Source organism: Battus philenor, unplaced genomic scaffold (genome assembly GCF_028537555.1).
Source record: "Battus philenor isolate CCGP_79_NKW_IND1 unplaced genomic scaffold, ilBatPhil1.0.hap1 SCAF_13, whole genome shotgun sequence".
Taxonomy (NCBI): Eukaryota; Metazoa; Arthropoda; class Insecta; order Lepidoptera; family Papilionidae; genus Battus; species Battus philenor.
This window is the reverse complement of record NW_027181675.1, coordinates 14,054,249-14,078,944: the sequence shown is the minus strand read 5'-3', so window position 1 is coordinate 14,078,944 and position 24,696 is coordinate 14,054,249. Positions and strand designations below refer to the sequence as shown.

Below are 24,696 nucleotides of genomic sequence, written 5' to 3'. Positions count from 1 at the left end.
CTTCCACATCAAATTCATCCTTTTTTTGCGAAGGTGATTTCCAGCCTTCGAAACAGTCAATCTGGCCTTTAGCCTTTATCTGGTAGAGAGCCTTGAAGACCTTCAACTCAGTTTTTATCTCTTCATTGGTCTTTTGAATTTGCTGTATAGTCAAAAGTTGCACGGAGCCAAATATACGACTAGGGTGGTAGCGGAACAATGACAAGCAAGATTTTGATCCACAATTCGCGAAGAACCAATGTAGTATGCCATCGACCAATCGAGACTTTATGCGTCTGAGACACAAAACATACTTCGAATTGGTTTGGGCTGAGCTAAATGAAATTTCAACTTTTGACAAACAGACGTTTGGCAAATGTTATAAACAGTCCTACCAACCTAGAAAAAAAAACCTACCTTCCTAATGCCAAAGAGTTTTGAATGACAATTTCATTTTACTTTTTGAACACTAATTGATTTATTACTCCTTTACTTAAATAGTATTTTTGTTCACCAATTAAAGATCAGATGATGAGTGTATGAAACTTACAGCATCAATCTCATTGAGGGCCTTCCACCTCTCCTGTGGTGCCCGCACATCGTTGACGGTCTGGATGGCGCGCCTCATCCACGAGGTCCACACCCTGAGGCCGGGGATCTGTTGCTGGTCGATGTAAGTAGCCAGAGCGCCGGCATACTGCCGACCTCGCCCTGATAGCTCGCTGTCACCGCCGATCCGCCCCACCAAGTTATGCATACTTTCGCCATGCTGGAAAGATAATTAATTTTGATCTTTATTAAAAAAATCTATAGTGGCAATAAACGGGTTCATTTTCCCGGATTCAGTCTTATATAATTCATACTGCATGCATCAATCATATATGATTGCAACGCAAAACAAGTTTCTAAATGATGGGCAGCAGTGACCTCTGCTTAACATAATATGACACTGCCATCGCCAATCGTGATGATTATGGTATATCCCCCCCATAGGTATCTTGGGGAAGACCTATGCTTTACAGTAGGTGTCAATAGGTACCAATGATGACGACAAACCACCCAGTTTTAGGATGACCCCTGTATAGGATATGTGTATAATCTAAACAAATCAACTTTAAGATTCAAGGATTCTTAGAGTTTTCTGACCTGTGAAAACTCCACTGAAAGTTCTGACAGTATTTTTAGTGATCACACTTCCAAAATCCTTAATGCTGTCATTTTCACTTAAAATCATTGATTTAATTTTTTTTACAATATAGTTATGGTTGAACGGTGTTGCTATAGGTATTTTTAATAACTATAATGTTACCAGCCTTAATAATATATAATTTAAGACTCACCCTCGTTAGATATATCGTTCTAGGTACAATGTGTATGTTCATAAGGTAATAGACAATCCGGCTTTGGATGTGGCCCTCGTGCTTGTGAACCACCACCTTCTCTCCGGTGTCATATATCTTCATGAAGCTGTACTCCGACTCCAAGTTCTCGTCCAGGGGCTCATATTTCTCCTTATAGTGCTCTATCCTCAGCAGGAAGTCGTTGAGGACGTTATCCATGTTCTGAATGTTTGTGTAGTCTGGACTACTCACTTTCACCTCCTATAACATATTTATTAATTTACATTTTTTGTTCACCATAGATAATAACTAAAATAGAGAAGAAACAATTCATATTGAGGTGTAACAGGCTGTCTTATCGCTCGAGGCGATCTACCTTTCGATGGAGAAACATTAAAAAGCGGATAGTTAATGGTGTACATACATACAAATAAGTATATCACTATACAAACATGTACATATACAAAAATACTTTACATTTACGTGAAAAAGTTATTACATAAAAACTCTAAGTTGCCATATAAAAAAAATCATAATTAGCAATTAGATCTGAGCGAACACATATAGGTAGAGATCGCCTTGAGCAATAAGTCCACCTCTTTTACATAAATTGCTTCTTTTTTTTTAGTTATTATCTATATTGTACAATAAAGTGTAAATAAATAGGTTTCTAAAGATATCTTATAACTTCCAAAACGTGATTTTAACTCTAAAATTAAAGGTATATTATTAAATAAATTCTCGTATAGTTTTCAAGAGTTTTTGTTTAATCAAAATGTATAAAACTTGATTTGTTGCCATTTACATGGTTGATATTATAATATATAATAATTAACAATATAATATATAATAATAAATTAACAATGTTTGATGTATATATTATAATATATACATCAAACATTGTTAAATTAAAAAAAAAACTTAAGTTTCTGGCCGGCTCTCAGTTTAACATTCAGGTGGTAGCTTACCGCTTATAATGTTAAAACAATAAATGATTAAAAAATGTTGCAAGTATCTACTTCAAGGTATATTGAATTCGGACTTGCAAGTACAAATGTACTTAAACTTGCGTTGGCTTAATATAGAAAATACTTTTGTATGGAAATATTACAAATGTGCTAAAGAGATGGACTAGATATTTCACATGCAAAATCCAGTGCACATAACTCCATTTTTCAATTTATATTTTATTAAATAAAACCGCTTCCATATTTTCTTAGCACAAATACCCAGTCACACAAGATAAAATAAAAGTTCAAAATTAAATATTTATGAGAGCTTAGATACTTTACGAAGCCATAAAAAATTCTTTTGTTAAACATATAATTTTTTTATGTATTTTTATTACAGTATTCGTGTATTTTTAATCGAAAGACGCTTTAACCGATAGATTCATAACCGAAGTTATATTTTTGCTACGGATAACATGATGTATGAATTTTTTTAACTAAAATATTGATGTTGAATTTATTAGAAAATTTGGTCAAAATGTCTTGTATGTATCTGTCGACTAAATGACCAGTTTAAAATCAAAGTACCAGTATGAAAGTAAGAGACAAAGAAAACCAAAATTACCATAATGTTCTGCTCTATGATCCTGGGGTCGTCGCAGATGGACTCGACAAAGAACAGCTTGAAGCCCATCTTGTGGACCACGATGTCGCGGATCATACGCCTTCTTTCCATTGTCGAGTTGGTCGCGTCGAACACCTGGACACCAGCACATTTAAACTCATATGAGATACGGAAGGAATCTTGGCTTATGACTAGTTTACACCCTAAAGTCGTATGGTAATTATACAGAAAATACAAAGTTCTTTATACCATAAAGTATCTCAAGTATGGAATCCTCAGTACAAGATTTACAAATCTCGTATTGAGTGTATTTTTTTAATTTCACTAAGAAAGGGACTAATATATAGCTACTTCTGCTATGCAGCAGTAGTCGTGCAATGAAGTGCACCGCCCGCCGGGCCGCTGTTAAATGCGCGTGCGGTAAACAATGCGAAACACAACTACCACCGTTAATTCACTCTACACATGTTTTACTCCTCCACGAGGCATCCTCAGGAGTACTATCGCGAACTTACTAGAACCTTATCCGTGGTATAAATAGGTGTACTCCCCATGTCGACAGTTCAGTGTTGTTTTTCGAGTTGTAAGATTAAGATCTACGATCGGTGATATAAAAGTGATTATTTGGTAAGTTATTTGGACAGTGATTTCTTGAGCGATTTAGAAGCGAAGTTTGGACTAAACGAAACTATACTTTGTATTAAAGTGGGGTGACCATATGATTTGTCAATAAAAGACTCCTTGTGTTCCATTTCGAGTCAGAACCCACAGTACGTAACACTTATTTTCTCGAGGGATTTCGCAAGCAAAGATTCTAGAATGATCAAGTATTACTCACAGCGACTTCGCCGCCCTTGACCAGCCACTCGCAGACGTCGTGCAGGGCGTCCAGCGCGCACTGCTGTCGGATAGCCATGGCCTCTTTGTTGTCGGCGCGGAAGAACTCATGGCTGGTGTAGGCGGTTGTCGCGTGACGACGATACTCGCCCAGGTTGAATACTGTAACATGAATCTATCTTGAATATTTCAGTTGTAAAACGTCTACAGCTGGAAATAGGACTACCCCATTAAGACTGGTGAAAGCGGTCCATCACCTTTCACCTTTCGACAGTCGTATAGTTATCTGTCCACCTTGTCTCCTGCTGTAAAAACACTTGTCTTCAGTGGGTTCGTAACAAGAACTACGGGTTCGGTTATTTAAGCAGTCATTAAGTTCGGCAGTAAAGTGAGAGCTTTAATGTTTAGCACAGAGTTTCCCAAACTTTTTTGTGTAGTAGAACCCTTGCCATGTTTTTTCGTGTTGGGTAGACCCCCTACTTACCTAAGCTCTGACAATGCGACTCTCAGGTTTTTACAAGTTCAAAATGTATTGCGACCACAAAGCAAATACCAACATCCTACAACTAACACAATTTATAAAGTAATATAATATATATATTTTTTACTTCATAGGTACTTTTATAAATAATGTAAATGTTTTGATAATATAAGATAGTATGATGTGAGTAAATAGGTACTATCAGTGTATGTGTTGAAACCCACTATCGTGGACCCCCATTTTCATTTCATGGACCCCCAAATTTTTTTTTCGCTGACGTAGACCCCTTCAAGGTTGTCATAGATCACTAGGGGTCGATATAGACCACTTTGGGAATCACTGGTGTAGCACTTATCACCGTCTGTGGTATGTGAACTGTAAGGTAGGGTAGAGAATGCTGATCTGATGAAAGTAGAACATTGGATCACATTACAGGATCTAACAATCCATCGACTCCGCAAAAATATAGACCTGATTAAAAGACGTCAATTATTGTAAAGCATATTCATACATAAGACAATTACTCTCGATAATGTAGGTATATGCTTCAAATAAACTATAATACGTTGTTCTTAAAACAGACGAGAACGACATTTAAAGTTATTATTTAAATTCGCGATTCCTTTTGAAAGTGTATTCTGTACAAAATCAACTGCTTTACCGACCGACGAATGTAATGGACGTCATCATAACACCATTGATAATAGCGCCATCTATGAAGTGTCACGGTTACACATCCACTGCTTTATCGACATTAAATAAACGCGGCACAGTACAAATTCGAATTATTAAAGAAACTAGTTTATTTACATATAATTATTATAGCTTATGTTACTCTGTCCGTGTATTCATAAGTTCGACACGCCCTGTATTAGTAAACATTACCTCTTTTTCAAAGAACAACTGATTTACTTCAGTCATTATATGTGACGACTTGGTTGACGATTGTGTTTAAACTGAAATTTTAACTTCAACCGTAGGACCTTTACGGCTGGACGATAAGCCTTCTCCGTATATTTCTAATAGATCTATTTTATAAAAGGTGGTGCAAAAGTAATGTCATAATTTGAACCGACAGTCATTTTGATTTGAATTTTAAAAAAAGAACTGGGTTGTTAAAAAACGATTATTTGAAAGTGTTAAATTGATGACAGTAGATGTAAAAAAAATTATATCGTTCAAATGGCCTCCTCCCAAGTTGAAGTATACATGCGCTAGTTTTACGGCATTTTGAATTGCTGCCCGCCCGCAAAACTTCTGGCTTCAATTTCGCGATGTCTTCTTCAATATTAGCTTTCAAGGCTGCGTGTCTTTTTAGGGTGCGTGGTTTGGTTTTGGTTACGCAAGAATTTGAAATTCCCCAAAGGAAGAGTTCTCTAACGAAATTCGCGCCGCGTTAAAACAACAAATTGAAAATTTGTCAAATAAACTAACAATAATTCCACTTTTTTGATCTGTGTATCGCTTCATCGCTTGTTGACAGTTAATTTTATATATATCTACGTCATAAATGTCAAAGCGCGGTGACATTTGGCGCCATTTGCATAAATTAAGACACTTTTACATTATGACATTACTTTTGCGCCACCTATTATATTCTATGTTGACCCGTCCACTGCAACTTGCCTGAAATTTACGATTTGTAAATAGCTAGTATCCCTAGTAGGCGATATGACATCTCAAATACTTCGAAATACAGAATCCAAAAGGATTTTTCGGCGAAATTCTAATAACTTAACCTCAAATATTATACATTATATATTTTTTTTTTTGCATTTATAATTTTTTCACACAAAATAATTTATAAAAAGATAAATGCTAGAGGTCCGAAACGAGGAATTTCAAGAAAGCCGTTCAAAGTCGTATAGATGGGCAGACATAGCACGGGTGACCAAGGTTTTTGATAATCCTAAATAAATAGATAAAAATTCTAAAAATATGATGATAGTAAAATAATTATGTGGCGCATTACATGTCTATCGAATGTCAATAGGTTTACTACTTTAATAGATAAGGCCTGGCGTCATTATCACCCAATTATGTAACATTCATCCTTATACCTTTATACATAACGTATATATTGCAATGTCTCTTGTCATAATTTGCCAGCTACTGATGGATAGGCGGTGATAGGGGTCAATGTATAGTGTACAACTTGTTTATTCCACTATGGACAGCGGCCAAAGGAAAGCGGTTTACTTTGCCAAAAGTTTTCATGCATCCAATATTAGGTATGAAATGCGATAGAATTCACAGATACATTGCAGTACGGGATACATTGCAGTACAGTACGGAACAATACGATAAGACCAGCTTTCACAAATCGATTTAACAGATGGAAGACTGATTATTACTCCTCTGTACAACGCTTCAAAAGATTTCATATATTTTAACAATGAGAAATTTAATTTAAAATATGCAAAGCTCGATTTGCGCAGTGATTTTTTTACACTTACTAGCTGATCCCGCAAACATTTTGCGAAAAAAAAAATTAATTAACAAATAAAAAATAAGGATTGATCGTAGAGGGGTAAAAATTTAGGGTTGTATATATTTTTGTATGTTGTATCATAAAAAAGTAAAAACAAAAAATTTCGTTAAAAAATTAAAAAAAAAATTTTAAGGTGAACAACCCTTATCACTTAGGGGTATGGAAAATAGATAGTACCTGATTCTCAGACCTACTGAATACGCATATAAAATTTGGTAAAAATAGGTCAAGTTATTTTGAGGAGTACGGTAACTAACATTGATATGGAAATTTTATATATTAGATTATTTTAATACAACTTAAAATTTTATTTATAGAATCTAAATCTCTAAGGGGACCTTACGTGACTACTAAAGGATGCATCTTACGCCGACCACTCTGTAAATTCCTACCATCGGTAGCCAAAATCCAACCATTTCCTACCAAGGTTTCTTTTATATATGTCCCCTTCTATGGGAACACCTTATACCCCTATCCATTGTGGGACAGGAATCTTGTTGTTGTTTAACAGTTTTTTCGTGTAATTTTTTTATTTTTGCGCTCTTCCATCGTTCCTCCTATGATCTTTCATTCCTTTATTTTCATTCTTTCCCTTTCATATCCATTTTTTATTTAATCCGATACCATTCTTTCTTCTCCTCATACCTTAATAATTACACTTTCTTTGTTTTTATTCTATAACACATTTTTGATCTATCCTAGGTATACATTTTTATGTGTAATATTTTATTTACTTATTTATATAATTGTTTATTTTTATGCTACCAGGGTTTAGTGTTTTAATATGGGCCCAGAATATTGGCAACTGACTGGGTCATATAAATCCTCTTTATATTTTTAATAGTGGATTCGGAGAGTGATGTCATTTGTGTCGACATATTACATAAAAATCGATTGATTTGTTACCGTTCTAGCATTGATTTGTATATTAGATGGAAAAAGGTTGTTGAAAATTGAAAGTGAATATATTGTTGATTAGAAATAAAAACATGTTAAAATGTAGTCGTGTGAATTTAACTTAAAAAAGCGACATTACTTTCCCCTCCACCTAATATATTTGTATATATGTTTTGTACACATTAAATACCCATTATTTATACTTTCTACCTTTCTACTATTGCCTGTAAGATGCCTCGTGTGATAAGACAGTTCATTGTAGTTTTTGTTTATTATTATGAAAATATTTAAATGTATATTAATTTATTTAATTAAAACTAAATTACATTTATTCCTTATTTCTTCAATCTTAAGGTTCTTGATCACCTGGGCATGGAGTTATCAAGTGTTTTTATTCACAGTGACCTGTGCCTATCTTTGACATAGTAGAGCTCAACTCGAAGTGTCAAGTGTCAAGCTGATTTGATCTGAACCGCTGATTCCTATGGTTATCCAAGACTTCAGCATCACTTATTGGAATATGATCATGAAATGATCAGAAATAAAACCTGGTTAATAATGTAGTTGTGTGAATTTAACTCAAGAAAGCAACATTACTTTCAGGTCCCCCTAATATTTGTTTTTAATACTTTTCATATTGACAGTTTGTGTCATGATGCATTTTTGCTTGTTCTATTTATTTTAAATATAAAATGTTTAAATATATAACATTATAATATGGAGATTGTCAGGCTTGAAGGAACATTATTACATTCGCACACACACACTCATATATATATATATATGTTTAAGTAGACCTGTTTACATCGGCAGGCAGGCATGCTTGTCTTCCAAGTTGCTCTCAGTGCCCATGGTTTTGTGACAACAATTAAATAATTATAGTACATACAATAATCAAATACACATATATACATATATTATGGGCTTTCAAAACAAACCACCAGCTTCTCACTATGCGGCAAGTCTGTAAGTGATGCATTGGGTTGGTCAAGTTACTTCTTATTTTATCAGCTACCTGCCAGCCAGTATGGACTTATACTCAAAGTCAAAATCAGTAAAACCATTATATAGTTTTAAGTTATGTGACATATCTATATTTCTATGCATAAAGTAAAAACCTATTATTTTAATATTACAAACAGACACTCCAATTTTATTTATTTATATATATGACTTTGAAACAAGTAATTTTCAAAGTACATTATTTTTTTTTAAGTAATGTATATTATGGAGATAATATCTGTTGTCATAGGCAAGTTGAAGGGTTGGATTATCACAGAAAGTACTTTTGTATAAAAAAAATGGATCAACTAATTTTAAATGCAACAGAATGTTTATTTACTTAATCAGGTAAATAAAAACACTAATAATGTCTCAGAATTTGATTAATTTGTTAATTTTTCGATTTAAAAGCGTGCTCCGTTAAAATTTTAGCCTAAAAACTTAGTGTTATCAAATATATGTGCAATTATACCTAACCTATGGTTGTCTGTAAGAAATTTCCTGTTGATAAAACTGCCCATTGTACTATTTTCTTTACTATTATGCAACTATGTACATATTTTTTAGCATGTATAATAGACATTATTAATCATAATAATATACCATTTCTAGTTATAACATTAAATTGAATCTATATGTATTAAGATTTTTATAAGTAGATGGTTTATTGTTATGTGCACATACCCCTTGTGTTAATGCCTATCCAGTTGAGGTACCGTGACAGCTTCTTCGAGATGTAGGTCTTGCCCCGTGCAGGTAGACCTACCATAGCAATCACATGAGGAATGTTGACATAATTGGCCCGTTCACCTGGAAACACAGAAACATTGATTATTAAGAAAGCTCTATGTACTGTAAATATTTTTCTCTTTAGTATTTTAAATAAAAAATTAGAATGCCCACTAGGTGGACAAACAACATATCTAACGTTGCAGAAAGTCACTGAATGGGGGCTGTGTGAGACCACTCATCATGACAACTGTTGAGGGAGGCCAAAGCATTGCAGTAGGCATCTAATGGCTGATTTCTTAATGCTGCCAATCTTTTATTATAAGACATAATTACATAGATACAGATTAGTTATATCAGTGTTTCCCAATGTGAGGCCCATGCCCCACAGTGGGGCAATTTGATTGTTGAGTAGGGCATTTCGAAAATTGATTTTAATCTATCAATTTACTATAAAAATTATATATGTTACACAAGGGGCGTAAGAATTTTAAAAATGGTTAAGTGGGGCATGAAACAAAAAAGGATAGGAAACACTGAGATAGATACAGGCACTTATAAATACTTTTTTGTATCTGCTTCTGCTTGCCTGATAACTTTCATAGTTTATTACTATATATATGTAAATTTTTATCAACAGTGTTAAAATTGACTTGATTAAATGAGTTGCCACAGTTTAATATTTAAGCACACAGTTTAAGATTTAGAGCAAGATTTTAACATGGTTGAAGTGGATAGATCTGTGTTTTGGGTTATATGCGTACAAAATTACAGAATAATAATGGAAAATACACACGAATTTTATCAGATTTTTAAGCAAAACACAAGGCAATTGGTCATAGAGGTAAAACCTTTAAAGGGGGGTTATTAAATAACAAAATGAATTTATAATTTAAGATGCGACAGGCCAATACCTGAACAAAAGTAAATAGGCAGGGACATATAGTACATTGCATTAAATCTTAATATGTAGTGATCTAAATTTTGAAAATTTTTTTTCTTACTATATTAGCTTTGCATTACTTCATATTTCTGTAACTATTGAATTTTGGATTAGAGGTGCGATACATTAATGACAGTTAATGAGTCATACATCCACGTTTCTAAAGCTTATACTTGCTATAAACAATCACCCTGTATAATAATAATTAATAACTTTATGCCTAAGCTAAAATTATTTATGACACAGATAAGTGTATGGCTGTGTAAGTAAGTGTTTCTATATTGATGGTTATTCTTACTCTAGTCACATTTAAACATCATTATAAATCCTTGTATATTTAATTTTAATAAAAAATAAATTAAGATTTATTAATCTTAAAATCCTGTAATTTATTTGATCAATTCGTTTCAATTATTTGCTAACACATCTATTCTATGTAACAGACTGCCTAGTATTTAATTGTAAAATTTATTGTATTTAATTAATAAAATGCATAACAAATACATGATATCATTTCTTACATTATGAATATGCACATTTTGTGCCTAATTGAATGTTACATGTTAGAGCAAATATATTTAAAGCAGAGTTGTGATTTCAATAAACAAATAATAAACTGGGATTTTCTAACTAAAGAGATATATAGTTGTTTACTATATTTATCTGATAATGTCGTTATCGTACGTAGTTTAATATAGAGGCCACTTTTTCGTCATTTATCAGGTTTTAATTATAAATCAAGGATCATGTTCCATAATAAATGTCTTAAAACAAAGTACATATGATAAACACGAATAACACCACGAGCTGAATATTTGTACTTTGAAACTAACACGTTGTGACGTGAAAAGAAATACTTGGAATGTCTTAGAAACGTACTCTTAACAGTGAATTCTATTAATGTTAATAAACACTATAAGCGCTTATAAACTATATAATAAAGTTACGAAAATATAATTAGTTGTCCTTGGGCGTACATTAATTAGCTATAAAATCGCCTTTCTCCAACGGAATATTAGAACATAGATATCATACTGACCATCGCCGAAAAACTGCTTATTTAAATATTTCCAGCCCTCCGCGCGCGTATCTTCAGAGTCCATCGCGAACTATGACTACTGAACTAACTCTGTTCAAGTTAGTTATTTTTTAATTACTTGATTCTTGAAATATATTCAACCCGGCAATATCCGCAACCTCACTTAACTGAATGAAATTCGCGACTGTCAGTATCAATTTATCAAATCAATATTGACATTGACAGCAGTCATGTCATAGACAATCACTACGTATACTTGTTTATAGCAGTGAAGTAAAATAACATGATATATCATGTTATTTAAAATGTACATTAGTTGATAATTTATTTTACATTTGTTTTACGTAATTTGTTAAATTTTGAAAAGATTTATATTTTTCACAAATATTTTATTAATAATTAATTCTTTAAGACAAAACCTTAAACAAAATCTTTAAAAATATTTTTTGTGTTAATTATTTATTAATATAGAACCGGTCACTTAAAAAATGTGTCTTTTATTTTTCATTGTGGTGCTCTTTTTTCAAATATATTTTCCCATACAAACGACAAATAATCTTTAGCGCTGTTATTATTTTAATACCAATTTGTATCAATTTTTAATTAGGTATATTATTTAAATACACATTCATTTGATTTTAATTTGAAATTGGTATTATTAATAATTAGCAACTATTCTCGTTGAGCATGCTATTTAACTAATGTGCTATATTTTAATAACGTTATGTATGGTCTCGATAACCTTTGCATGATAAACAAAATATGTGTCCATAATCAGGTGACTTGATTTAGTTTTACGCATATGACCGTAAGTTTATCATATTAGACATAATAATAACATTTAAAACATTTTCCATGCGTTTATTTTAATATTTTATCAACACGTGACAGATGTTGCACTGATTTATTATCGATAATCGTTAATTAAAAATAAATGTGTTCATGATAACCTGATTAATAAAATACGACTTGAGATCAATTTTAGTTAACTTTTGTTTATTGCATCAATTATGAACGCATTTCACTAGTGTTACGATTTTTAAGTGACTATATATGTAGTATATATTTTTAGTTTCAATATTTCAATGAGCATAAGCACCGCCGCAGCGAGTGACGGACTGATGAACGGAGTGACCGATAAGGGGCGGTTCAGCTATTTCGGCAGCGCTATAATAAGGGACGTCATATACTTCTTTGCCATTGGTGCGAAAGAGTTGCCGCGTAAAATAATATATTCCTAAAGCTGAAGTAACCACGCATTATAAGTTGTATCACATGGTACAAAAAAGTATTTGCTTTTATATTATAGATTAGTGGAGGGATAATTATTGTTATCGTTATGGATGGTTGAAGTGGTTCGCGGCTCATTAACACTATTAATAAATGTTCTTTATTAGTCACTGAGGTAAAATAAAATTTTATAATGTACATATAATGATAGGATGATTGCTATTATCGCCATGTGATGTATGATTCATTTCAGTTTAATTATGGTATTTTATATTTTTGTTTTGTAAGTTAATAAATTATTAATAAATACGCCAATGGAAGATATTTTCAAATAATCATATATGTTTAATAAATAAGTTAGTATATGCTTTTCCAAAAGCATAGACAATTTTATTTATAAGGCTTAAAATTTGTCTATGCTTTATTCGATTCGTCAAAAATTACTAATTTAAAGAAATATATTGACTATCAGAAATAAATAATTTGGTCGATTTTTTAGTAGATATTTTAAGGTTAACAGATTTCTAGGTCGCATTCCGAGGTACTATCTACTATTTGGAAGTAATATCTAAAAAAACATTTTTTAGTATTAAGTTATTAAGACAAGATTTGTGTGATTTTTAAGGACATGCGGACATAGAAAAAAGAAGTTACTTAGCATCTAGAAGTCACGAAGTTACAGAATAAGATTTGACAGGCAGATTAAAAAGTACATGAGTTAATATTTATTATACTGTTTGTTTGTTACTTTGTTTGTTTGTTTCTAGTTTGACTTTTCAATCGAACGTGTATAATAATTTATTATCAAAATGTGAATGTGTGATAGTTACGCAGGGATACATTTTTTTCTATTTTGTATCTGTCCCTATTTATCCATTAAAAGGTTATCTGATTTAAACTGCTGTTAGCGACATAATTATCTGTACCCATATGATTAGTTACTTTTAATTTTTTATCTATGTATAATTATTTTTCCCGCTGAATCCTTTGTTGATTGTTTCTACCTTGCACTTCTAGATTTTTATTTGTCTGGATTAATTTTTTTTTTTGGAAAGATTATGAAGGTATTTTTGTGGCCCCTAGGAGCAGGAGGCAGATGGCGCTTATCCCAAAACTTCTTTTAAGGTAGGGAAGCTCAAGGTGTGCTTATATATAACATAAAACAGTTTCACAGGGATGGGTGGCCGGTGAGATCTTAGATTAACAAAAGTCAAGGGCCCCCTTGAAGGGGCTTCGGGCTTCGGCTTGGATTGTCATTCGTCGATAATACCTGTTTAGCATTCCGACTCAAGGGCGCTTGAGAGATTCAAAGATTCAAAATACCGTAGAAGAAGCAGTGGAAGAAAGTCCAGCAACATTTTTATCTAGAATTGGAATCCATAATGTTGTTTTAATGTTTATAGATTTCGCGGACTATATTTAAAGCCTTAGCCTAGTTTACGTAATTAAGGGGGAGTTCCCATGGGTACTACAAAGGATGAAGCCAATGACAGTTCTTTTTTTTTCTTTTATAGGCTAAGCATTTTACATATCTTGCCTGATTTTAAGCGATGACGAGGTCTACGATGCTATACTCGTATGTTCGCCTAGAAGAAACCTATTCGCTCATGTCTTGAAGACTCCTAAGTTGTATTTGTCTGGAAAGCATGACCCCGGTAAGTTGTTCTATTCCTTGGCTTTTCGCACTATAAAAGGAATACCAACCATGTACGGATGTCGTGAAACCGTGTAACTTTGTTCATGGAATATCATTGAGTTTCTTACTGGAAACTTATTTCCAATAATACAGGATGTTATGTCAGGAAGTTACGTATGTTTTACTGGTATCATTATCATTATAACAGTCATACGATGTCAACTGGATATAGATCGTATCTAGCGTCTTCCGACTTTAATAAGGACATCTGTCCTTATGGGCGGACGTTAGATGCCGTTCCGTGGTGTCAACTCCGGAAACTTAAAGGTACTGCGCACTAAGAATCCTGTCTGCTGCCATTTCGCTGTCGATCACTTACTATATGTATGATGTTCCGCTACTAGCCCTTTAAGGCTTTATCGAAATTGAGCTCACGGAAACAGAGGTCTACAAGGTCTACAGAGGTCAAAAACTTTACTTAACCAGATTGTATTCTAGGTGCAACGTTGACGTTTGTACGATGAGATATTCTACTTCAGAAGGTGTCGTTTTGTAACTGAAATGTGGTATAGGTTAGTGAAGCTAGGACTACGCTTGATCTTGATTGTTGCAAGAAACATTTCCTGAATACCTTCGCTTGAATCTCTTCAATCCTGATTTGATTTCTTAGAAATATACCGAGCATAGCTCGTTGAGCGACTACGACTTTATCAATGAGGCACGAAGTCAACGTGAACAACTACATTAAATAAAAACATTAAAATCATTAATAATCGTCGACCTAAAATTAAGTTTGCGATAGCAACGCCATCTATTGAAAACAACTAACAACATACTCTGTATAGTTTGTAACACAGATTAAAAAACGGCGTAATTTAATAGTAATGCTATTTAATTATTATCCTCAACTCACATATTAAGAACTTTAATAGAACTCGTGATTATAGCGCGTTGTATTATCAAGCGGTTACAGCACACTTCCGACATGACCGACCGATACGATCGCGCAGCGCGGAATGAAGTCTGCGATATCGGGGTTTCCCCGTAAAGTATTATGCATAAAACGCGCTCTAACCATCGCAATCCATCGCTTGTGATCTGATAGAATTAACCCTTAACTTGGCAGATTTTTTTTAAAAATACTACATTAATATTCATACCACTTGACTTTTAAGACCCAAGGATGCCAACAGAAAAAACTGAACATGCGTTCGAAAATTAAGAAATTTTCCAAACATTCATATAAAAATGATTACTTTGCGTTCAAAATTGATGCCACTATTTTTTTTTAATTCTGATGTATCTCTACAGATACATTATCAAGAAAAGGGTTAATAATAGAAAAGCCTTTTATTTCTTGTAGAAAGAAAAGTTACACAGTTATGAATTTCTTGTTTCACTAGCTTGTTTCTTTAATCTACAAGAATCCCACCGCGGGTGAAAGCCTCTTCCGAAGAAGCCCAGATTTCTGACTTGTGCTGTTCGTCTCCAGCTCGGACCTGCCATTTTGCTAATATCGTCATATTAAATGGAATCAGGCGTTACCTTGCGGAAGTCCATCCTAAGTATGAAAAAGACCTATATAGCCACTTCCGCACATGTAGTGGTAGTGCAAAATGCACCGCACGCCAGCCCGCTGATAAATGCGTATGCGGCAAACAATGCGAATTACACAACTGCCACCGTCAAATCGCTCAACACGTGTTTCACTCCTCCACGGGGCATCTTCAGGAGTTATATCGATTAGTGCCAATAAAAAAAAATTAGTGACTCTGTGTGTGGCTAAATATTGGTCTTTTTCATGCTAATATCTTCTACCCATCTCGTAAGCCGTCTTCCCCAACGGCTTTTCCATAGTGTCACACTTTTTGTCCATCTCTCGTCTGTCAGCCTTGCTATGTGCAAGCAAGACATAGCAAGCCTTTATAATTAATGTAGAATAATTGTAAATAATAATTAACCATCGTCGTGGACCGCAGCTGGGTGAAGAAAGATACGTATAATAGAGGTTAAACCCTCTCAAAAGTGTTGTAAACAAAACACCCTACACACACAGATAAGAAATAATAAAATCGACCGAGATTGCCATAGGTCACATTCAAACTCGCGCATGTACGTATGTATATATGGTGTGCACATACACACACGCGGACACTTCCGTTCAGGGCAACTACGAAATATATAATTTCTCGATTTTTTTTTTAAATAGTTTCGTATGTATTGTTACTCAGATTTTTTATTCTAATTTAATTATTGTAAATGTACAAACGTACTGTATTTTTTAATTATTACTTCAATCAATATTACTTCTTTCTTTCTGTTTCATATATTGTGTGCAATAAATATTATTATGTTATTAATAGGTTCGAGTGAAATGGTAACGCCTCAATAAAATTTTATTCATAGCTCGCGTGTTTTAGTTACCGTTTGAAATGTGATCGGTGAAAAAGAGCGCAATTGACAAGACGCACACGAGATATTTGAGAAGAGACCGTTTTACGATTTTGGTCTTCCAATATTCACCGACAATATGGCAGCAATGCCGTGACATCTTGGAGTCACCTTTGTAAAAAAAATTCTTAATGACAATTGAAATGTCAAACTGAAAAGTATTTTTTTGTTATGAACATGGTATAATGCAGTTAATTAATCCATAGAGAATTGTTTCGGAAACTCAATCGATTCTTTTTACATTATTGCATTTCATTTTTTGAATCTGCTTCTATTTTTTAACTAATAATCATTATGTAAATTTTTTCCTATAATATGAGTGATCTAGCATAATATTTAAACATGAAGATAAAAAAATTCACTATTATACAGACTAGTTCTTCATGTAAGAACTTTAAAAGGGGCGTGAATGTTTATTTCATTTGCTGTCAATTAATGTACGGTACAGACTATCCAAAGATTTCAGAAATTATTTATAACATATGTAGTAAGAAAAAACGTTTTGATATTTCAAAATATTGTATATCAAAATTAATTATTGTTTACTATATGTCTCTGCAGACTTTGTGCTGCCAGAATTTATTGGCCTGTTGCATTTCAATAGTTTCAAGCATGATCAGTTTATACAGGTTGATTGGAAATAAATGTAAGCTTTAAAGATTTTGGCAGACGAATGAACTATATATTCATCATTTAATTTTAAAAGTACGTTATGTTATTCCTAATGCATATGTGATATACAAGATATATGTAATGTCAAAAATTAATATAAAAATATTCTAAAAAGTTGATTCTCCGAGCTGGTTAGTCGTTCTTGCCCACCCCTTTATCAGACTTTGATCTGGCATCTAGAAGTGTCAGCGTGAGACAAATCAAACGCCAGTTAAAACACGAACCGGACATTGAACTTAGCGACATGGTACAGAGCCGTCGTGCATGCGCCGAAGTGGTGCTTTATCACCACGCTCTCGCCGAGTGCTAGTGCTTATTTATAACTTATCGAATTGGACCATATTAAGTTATGAGTACTTCGGGCGTCATCGGCAAGCTAGCAGTCGCTGAATGGATATAAACATGGATATAATCGATATAGTACAGCGGATTGGAATATGAATTGACAGTGGGCATCCAACTTCCTTCGAGGACATTAACAAGATTGTCTGTCCACTTTGAAGATTTACGTTTCGCATCAGTTATGCGTGATATATAGCCTACCGACTGTATATCTTTAAATTACATTAATTTTATTTAGCTACCTCTTGTATCACATCATTTCATTTCCCTACTTTTACATATTAAGTCAGCCTTTTTCAAATTGGCATATAGAAACAAAGAAAAAGGAAGTAAAAATTACCATTTGCTATCAAATAATAAAAAGAAAACAGTCATTTCCTTTGTCACCGTGGATTATTAATTAGACCTGATATCGTCAAGGAGTTGTTTGATGAAAACACGTGTTTTGTTTAATTAAACGATTTGTTGGATGTTGAGTCGACCTCCATATTATATTGCATTGACGCAAGGTTTTATTTAAACATTTGCGAATTAGTAAAATGAGTAATATTCGTTATAACATATTCAATTTTAAAAAGTGGATGTTTCAATAAAATATATAAAACTGACTTAAAATTGTAATAAGACATATACTTTTTAACTGATTAAAAATAAAAAATATATGACATTCAAAATGACATTAATATTTTCCCGCCAAAAATTATAACTGTCAGTTTATTTTCTCTCTTATTATTAGAAACCTAATAGCTATAAACAAAACATTGTTTATATTCCACCACGCTATTTACAAAATAAGAGATTTATATTCTTAACAATATATTTGTTATACCATCCACACCCATTGTTACATTTAACAATGTTGCAGTGTAATTGTTAAAGTCATAAATACTACTCGCGTGCGAAAATAATAATAAAATTGCAAAATGACAGAATAATCAAGAATGATGACATATGTATCACCCAAAAAGTAATCAAAATTTACAATGTAGTAGCAAATAGTTTTTTTTTAAAATAGCACCAGCTAAAACCAAATAGCACCACAACGACAGTTGTGTTAAGCGTTAAAATGGAATGCACATATACGATTTTGATGAAACAAAATGGCGGTCGAAAAAATATAGATGACTTATGCTGCATTCTTCTATAAAATTTTTTTTTTCAAAATTAAATTTTTTAATGTCAACATATAAAATTGAAATTTTAAAGTTTATTAACAACAAATTATTGTTTACAAAGATACAGATAACTAATTTTTAGCATCTTTAAAAGTTGTAAAGGTTATGAGAACCGAATTAAAATAAAATTAATAGTCCGGCGGAAGTTCGTGTGAAGAAACTAAACGCATATTTAAAATAAACAAACAATGAAAAAAACATGGCTAGGGCATGTTGGTCACGTGATTTTATGACACGCCAGTTATCAGGGTACATAAGCCCAACACTACTAAAGTTTATTACTAGCTATATAACTCGGTATCAAGTAGCTATTTCAAATAGCCTTTTGTAAACTGCGATATGAAAAATATAATCTGTATTCATAAAATTTTAACACTTTTTTAAATTCTAGAAATTTACGTGTTCTATATTCGAACAGTGCTGAGTTAAACAATTATGCCAGACATCCTTTAGATAGATCTGTATTTCAATAGATGGATGAGAAATGATACGAAAAAGTATATAACATATAAACATTTGTACGACGTAAAATGAGAAGTGCTGCTTGGTCGCGGAAACCAGCCCACACAGACAAGTATAATCATATTTATAAAATACCTACATAATTTTACACTTAATTAAACATAAAATACATTGTAATATACATTTATGGTATAAGGTATACATATGTCCAATAAAATTCCACAGTCAATCCGATTAGTGCCAAACACAGACTAATCGGTGTAACATAACTCGTGAGGATGCCCCGTGGAGGGGTGAAACACGTGTTGAGTAATTTGACGGTGGCGGTTGTGTGATTCGCATTGTTTGCCGCATACGCATTTATCAGCGGGCTGGCGGGCGGTGCACTTTGTTACACGACTACCATTGCATGTGCGGAAGTGGCTAAATATTGGTCCTTTCCTTACTTAGGATGGACTTCCGCAATGTAACGCCTGATTCCATTAAAAGCTAATTATTGTCGCGCATTGTATAAAATTATTTTTATAATGAGCAATTGTTGAGTTTCTCGTCGGCTCTCAGCAGAACTGCCTTCCGAGTCGGTGGTAGCTTCCTGTAGGGACAACAATGTCGTCTTTTTATGTTGATTGACGGTTCGAAAGAGCTGGTAACATCCTATTCGAATAAATAATATTTTGATTTTAATTTATGACATGCACTGGATATAATAATACATAAAAACATAGGAAATCAATTCAAAAGTATAACAGACAAGGTATGAATAAAATATATATTATAAGACTGATATGTAATACTGTTTAATAAGTCGTTTAAATGTCCAAAGAGATTTGACTTTTCCAATCGACAAAAGTAACTATTCTTCATGCTGCAGCGCAGGAACTGTGTTTTTAAATTTATATTTCTCGTTCAATCAGTCGTAACCCTGTGGTACAGGACTGAGATTTGTGTTTGTAGGTTGCGGATCAATTGCCGCGAAACAATCCTATATATTTCATATAAAATATGAAATAAATAGGATTGCATTAATTATATAATAATAGGGTTGGCACTGCTCACGAACAATTATCTACAGCAGAGTCCCCCTACTAACCTGATATTGATTTCTTGTAAATTTACAACTGTAGTGAAGTTTAGTGTTAAAAACTTAAAGTAAAAACACATGTTAATTTATACATTTATTAATTGAATTTAAATTCAAACTACTCAAAATAAAATTTTGTATCTGTTATGTAAAATATACGTAACATTAAATAAACAATTTTTTTACTTCATATGTACTTTTATAAATAATGCAAATGTTTTGATATTATAAGATAGTATGATGTAAGTAAATAGGTACTATCAGTGTATGTGTTGAGATCCACTATTGTGGACCCCCATTTTCATTTCATGGACCCCCAAATTTTTTTTTGCTGACGTAGACCCCTTTCAGGTTGTCATAGACCCCTAGGGGTCGATATAGACCACTTTGGGAATCACTAATCTACAGGATGGGCAGCAGCGTTCTCTTCGTGGTATAATACCACAACGCGATCGTCAACCCGCCTATATATATCCCCCTATATATCTTTGAGGGAACCCTATATCTTGCATTGGGCTTTTATGGACTGATGCGGCGACGATAGTGACGTTTTAACTGTCAAATAAAATTAATATTCATTTCTTTTAATATGTTAGTTATTGGGAGTCTTAAACCTGATCATCCGCCCTATTGAAGTCTTCAAGTATTTCGCAGTCTGTTGTTTTATAGATTACACTTTTATCGGACCCTGTTCCAGGGTTTGTTGTTATAAGACCGGCTTGTTCATAAGCTTATTTTTAAAACTATTATAGCTTGTCGAATGCATAGAACGAAGGTGTTCAGTATGATTTATGTTAGATGTTCTTTAAAACATACTTTTGTGACGCAGTATATTGCGCCAGCTGGTGATCTTCGTCAGTGTGTATTGCTTTTGGCTATTGCAGTAACGGGTGTGATGAATCTGACAGGACAAGCGCAGGGAGTTGCGGCCACGTGGTCGTCGTCCATATTCCGTTCCAGTGATCAAAAGTTTTTGTTTTTCAAGAATATAAATAGGAAGAAAATTAACTATCGTTTTAAATTCTGTTATAGAATTCATGATATATTTAATTTATTTATAGACACTTTTATTACCGTCGTAATATCACATAACCTCAATTTCTTTGAATTCCCGCCAACAACTGACATTTGCTTTTTTTTTTAATAAATGCAAAAAATATTTTGCATTTGTCCAGAACGTATTAAATGTCTTAAGGTCGCGGCGGCGCAGTTCGTCGACGGGTTACGCAAGCTTGTCTTACTTAATCTGTATTTATTGCTATTGCCGCTGTCACGTGGCGTTGTCGTTGATTCACCGGTCGAGTTGGTGCTTACGTTATAAATAAAAGTATTAAATGAATTTAAAAAATCCCAGTTATCTCGGCAACCTTGGTAGATACGTTACAAGTCGCGAAAATGACGTGAATGATTTTTATTGGTACGGTTCATTTTTAAATTTGGTTTAAGATAGAATATTTCACTAGCATATTTTTATACATATCTCAATATTATAAATATTCGTGTGAATTTCATAATTCATAAAAATTTGTACTACGCCCTATCTAATATACAATGGTTTTAGAAATAATAAATAACATAATGATAATAGAAAAAAAAAACATTTATTTTTTACGATTTGTCACTGCAGATGTTGTACTACTAGAAACTATTAGTCTGTGACATTCGAATTGAAAATACGATTTTCAGAGTGATCACTTTATTCTGTTCAAATAAAACTGTTTAGAAGCTCTAAAATTTTTTGCTGTTTAACAGACTAATAGATTTTTTAATTAAAAAAATTATATGATTTATATGTAAATATTTTGCAATGTAAATAATTGAATGATCGCGGACTACATATTGATTTAAGATTCTTGCCAATAGAAAATTGTGTGCCAGTATCATTAAATTGAACTGCGTATTTTAAAATAGTTCTATAATGTCTTCGACAATACATGGTTCAAAGTTACATGAAGTTGAAGATTTTTAAAAATTAATAATTTGGCTATCGGCTTCAAGTACCAGGGTAGCATAATACAAAGGTATTCGTATGTATACTCGATATAAAGAGTGGTTCATGTGACAGGCCGAGCCAACGATTTACTTCATCGATCGTCCGCCTCAACGATATAGACCTCGGCAGCCTTCCAATTGAAATTGCTCAATAAAAGGCTTTGCCACCTTGTTCATTAATTAAAATTTACATTATATCAATATCTTAACTCTTCGAAGTTGCTTAACGTAGGTTATCGAACGAATAAATTGTCATTATTTCAGATTTTCTACGCTAAGGGTCTTAAATCAACTAGAGCTAGTCGCAAACGGTGTTAAAAAAGCCGGTATGACTTCAAGGGCGCGTGCGAACGCGGTACGTACCGAAACGGTTTCCCTTCGCAAGGTTTCGCGCCCAGACGTTCGTATCGGATACAACCGGTTCGGCAGACGCCGGGCACGCATTGAACTGTGCCGGTAAAGTTGTCAACACACTAGAGTGTAACAGTCTGCGGTGCAAATATTATAATTATTTATTTCATTATTATTTACATTATTTTTTTCTTTCTTCTTTTTGATTCTATTAAAATACAACACCATAATCACGTCAGCTAATAAGCCTTAAACCACTACGCACCACTGCCACTGCTATGATCAAAATAATAGAGTATAAAAATATAATGTATTACAATTAAACATATTACAATAATACCTCTTTTGTAACCACTTCAGTGTGTCAACACCTTAATAAAAATTGTACATTCTGTCAACAGCACTAACAAACTGGATACCACAGAGGAGGTATCGATAAACGCCACCGTATCTCTTATATCAACAAGGCTAGTGTAATCGCTGTGTATAATGCTGCCAGTGTTACGTGATAATGGTTACGCGAAATGAGTATACATTACAAGTCACAAGACCACAATGCGTATGTTGCCTTTGTTGGAAAATTAAAAAAAAAATAACTGTCAGAAAAATAGCGCGAAATAATTTGACATGCAAGCATTTTAATTTCGTTGGCAACTAATTAAAATAATTTTAAATAAAAATAGGATTAATTTAGACATATTTTTTTATAGAAAATATAATATCAGTGTTAGAATTATTTGAATAATATATTGTTCAGAATGTTTGAACTTAAGATTTTTCTTAAAGCTATCGTTTAGAATCTTAGTCTTCGGTCTGAATCTAGGTGTAAGTAGTATTTGTAATTAGATAGTATCGTCATATCTTCCGCCATTTTAACTATTACGATGTTTATTTCAAAATTTCCGTATAAAAGACATAATTAGTAATTATTATCGAAAAAAAATTACAGATTTAACAGAACAGAACTAACATTTTAACAACAGAATTAACATTTTAACAATGAAATAAAAAATAACTTTTAATTATAGACAGGCTTTGTTAAAAATAATGCAATCTATTCAATAATAAATTATCACGAAAAGAATTCTTAACACAACATTCAAGTTTTGTAAATTAATAATCTATTTCAATTTATTTTATGACAAAAGATCGTTCATAATATATTTTATAATTATGACAATTACAATATCTTGAATTCGTAAAGAAAAATGCATCACTAAATCACATTGAGTCTTGTGAATTTTGATGCATTTAAATGAATTATCGTGATAAAATACTATACAATATTAATACCTAATAGTGTTAAGGTGACAACGAATTAAAAAAATTAATAAATAATAAATCATAACAAATTTTAAAATAAAGGTCTCTTTTTTTATTGCCAAACAAAGGACGACAACTTCATTCCGCCGTGACAGTTGTATCGATTTATTACTTTTGGATTTATCATTTAGAAATATTATACAACGGTTTTAAGAATTTGTTATCTCACTGTAGAATCTTCGATGATTTGCGTCTGACAATAAAAATGTATATATGACATATAATAAATTACCTATATCGATATCATTGACGTAAAGGCGTTAGGTTTTTATTTCATGGTGCATTTTGCGATGCGAGCTTTTGTTCTGTTTAATTTTAAAAAACAACTAAATCCCGTTTCAAAACGCCTTCGACTGGCAGTTACAGAAAAAAATACATATTGTATTTTTAGGTGTTCTTTTTTTGAAAAAAAAAAAAAAACAATTGTATTCTATACATACGAAATTGCGGTTAAAAGCGAGACATAATTAACCTTCAAATAAAACTATTTATTTTATGAACGTGCGTGTCAGAAAACAAAAGAATTTGAACTTTAGTTTTTGAAACCGAGTACTCGTGTTATGAAACAATGAATCACACTCTTTGTGAAAAATAATTATATTTTTTTACTTGCACGCGAATTAAAAGTGTAGTAAAGAGTTTGAACAGTACAACAATAGAAATGGCGC

General features: G+C 32.7%; 1 protein-coding gene across 3 annotated transcripts in view; it reads right to left on the bottom strand.

The window, feature by feature from the left end:
- Positions 1-24,696, bottom strand: part of Pfrx (6-phosphofructo-2-kinase) — a 50,235-nt gene that overhangs the window by 5,287 nt on the left and 20,252 nt on the right. For 2 of the 3 annotated variants that reach the window (XM_068776937.1, XM_068776938.1), the window contains exons 2-6: positions 9,287-9,412; positions 3,733-3,893; positions 2,895-3,029; positions 1,320-1,580; positions 530-748 (exon numbers count right to left, since the gene is read on the bottom strand). In XM_068776937.1, the coding sequence (XP_068633038.1) occupies positions 530-748; positions 1,320-1,580; positions 2,895-3,029; positions 3,733-3,893; positions 9,287-9,412 (902 nt within the window). Of the gene's footprint in view, positions 1-529; positions 749-1,319; positions 1,581-2,894; positions 3,030-3,732; positions 3,894-9,286; positions 9,413-11,313; positions 11,486-24,696 lie in introns of those variants that run through there. The other variant, XM_068776939.1, reaches the window with a different exon arrangement.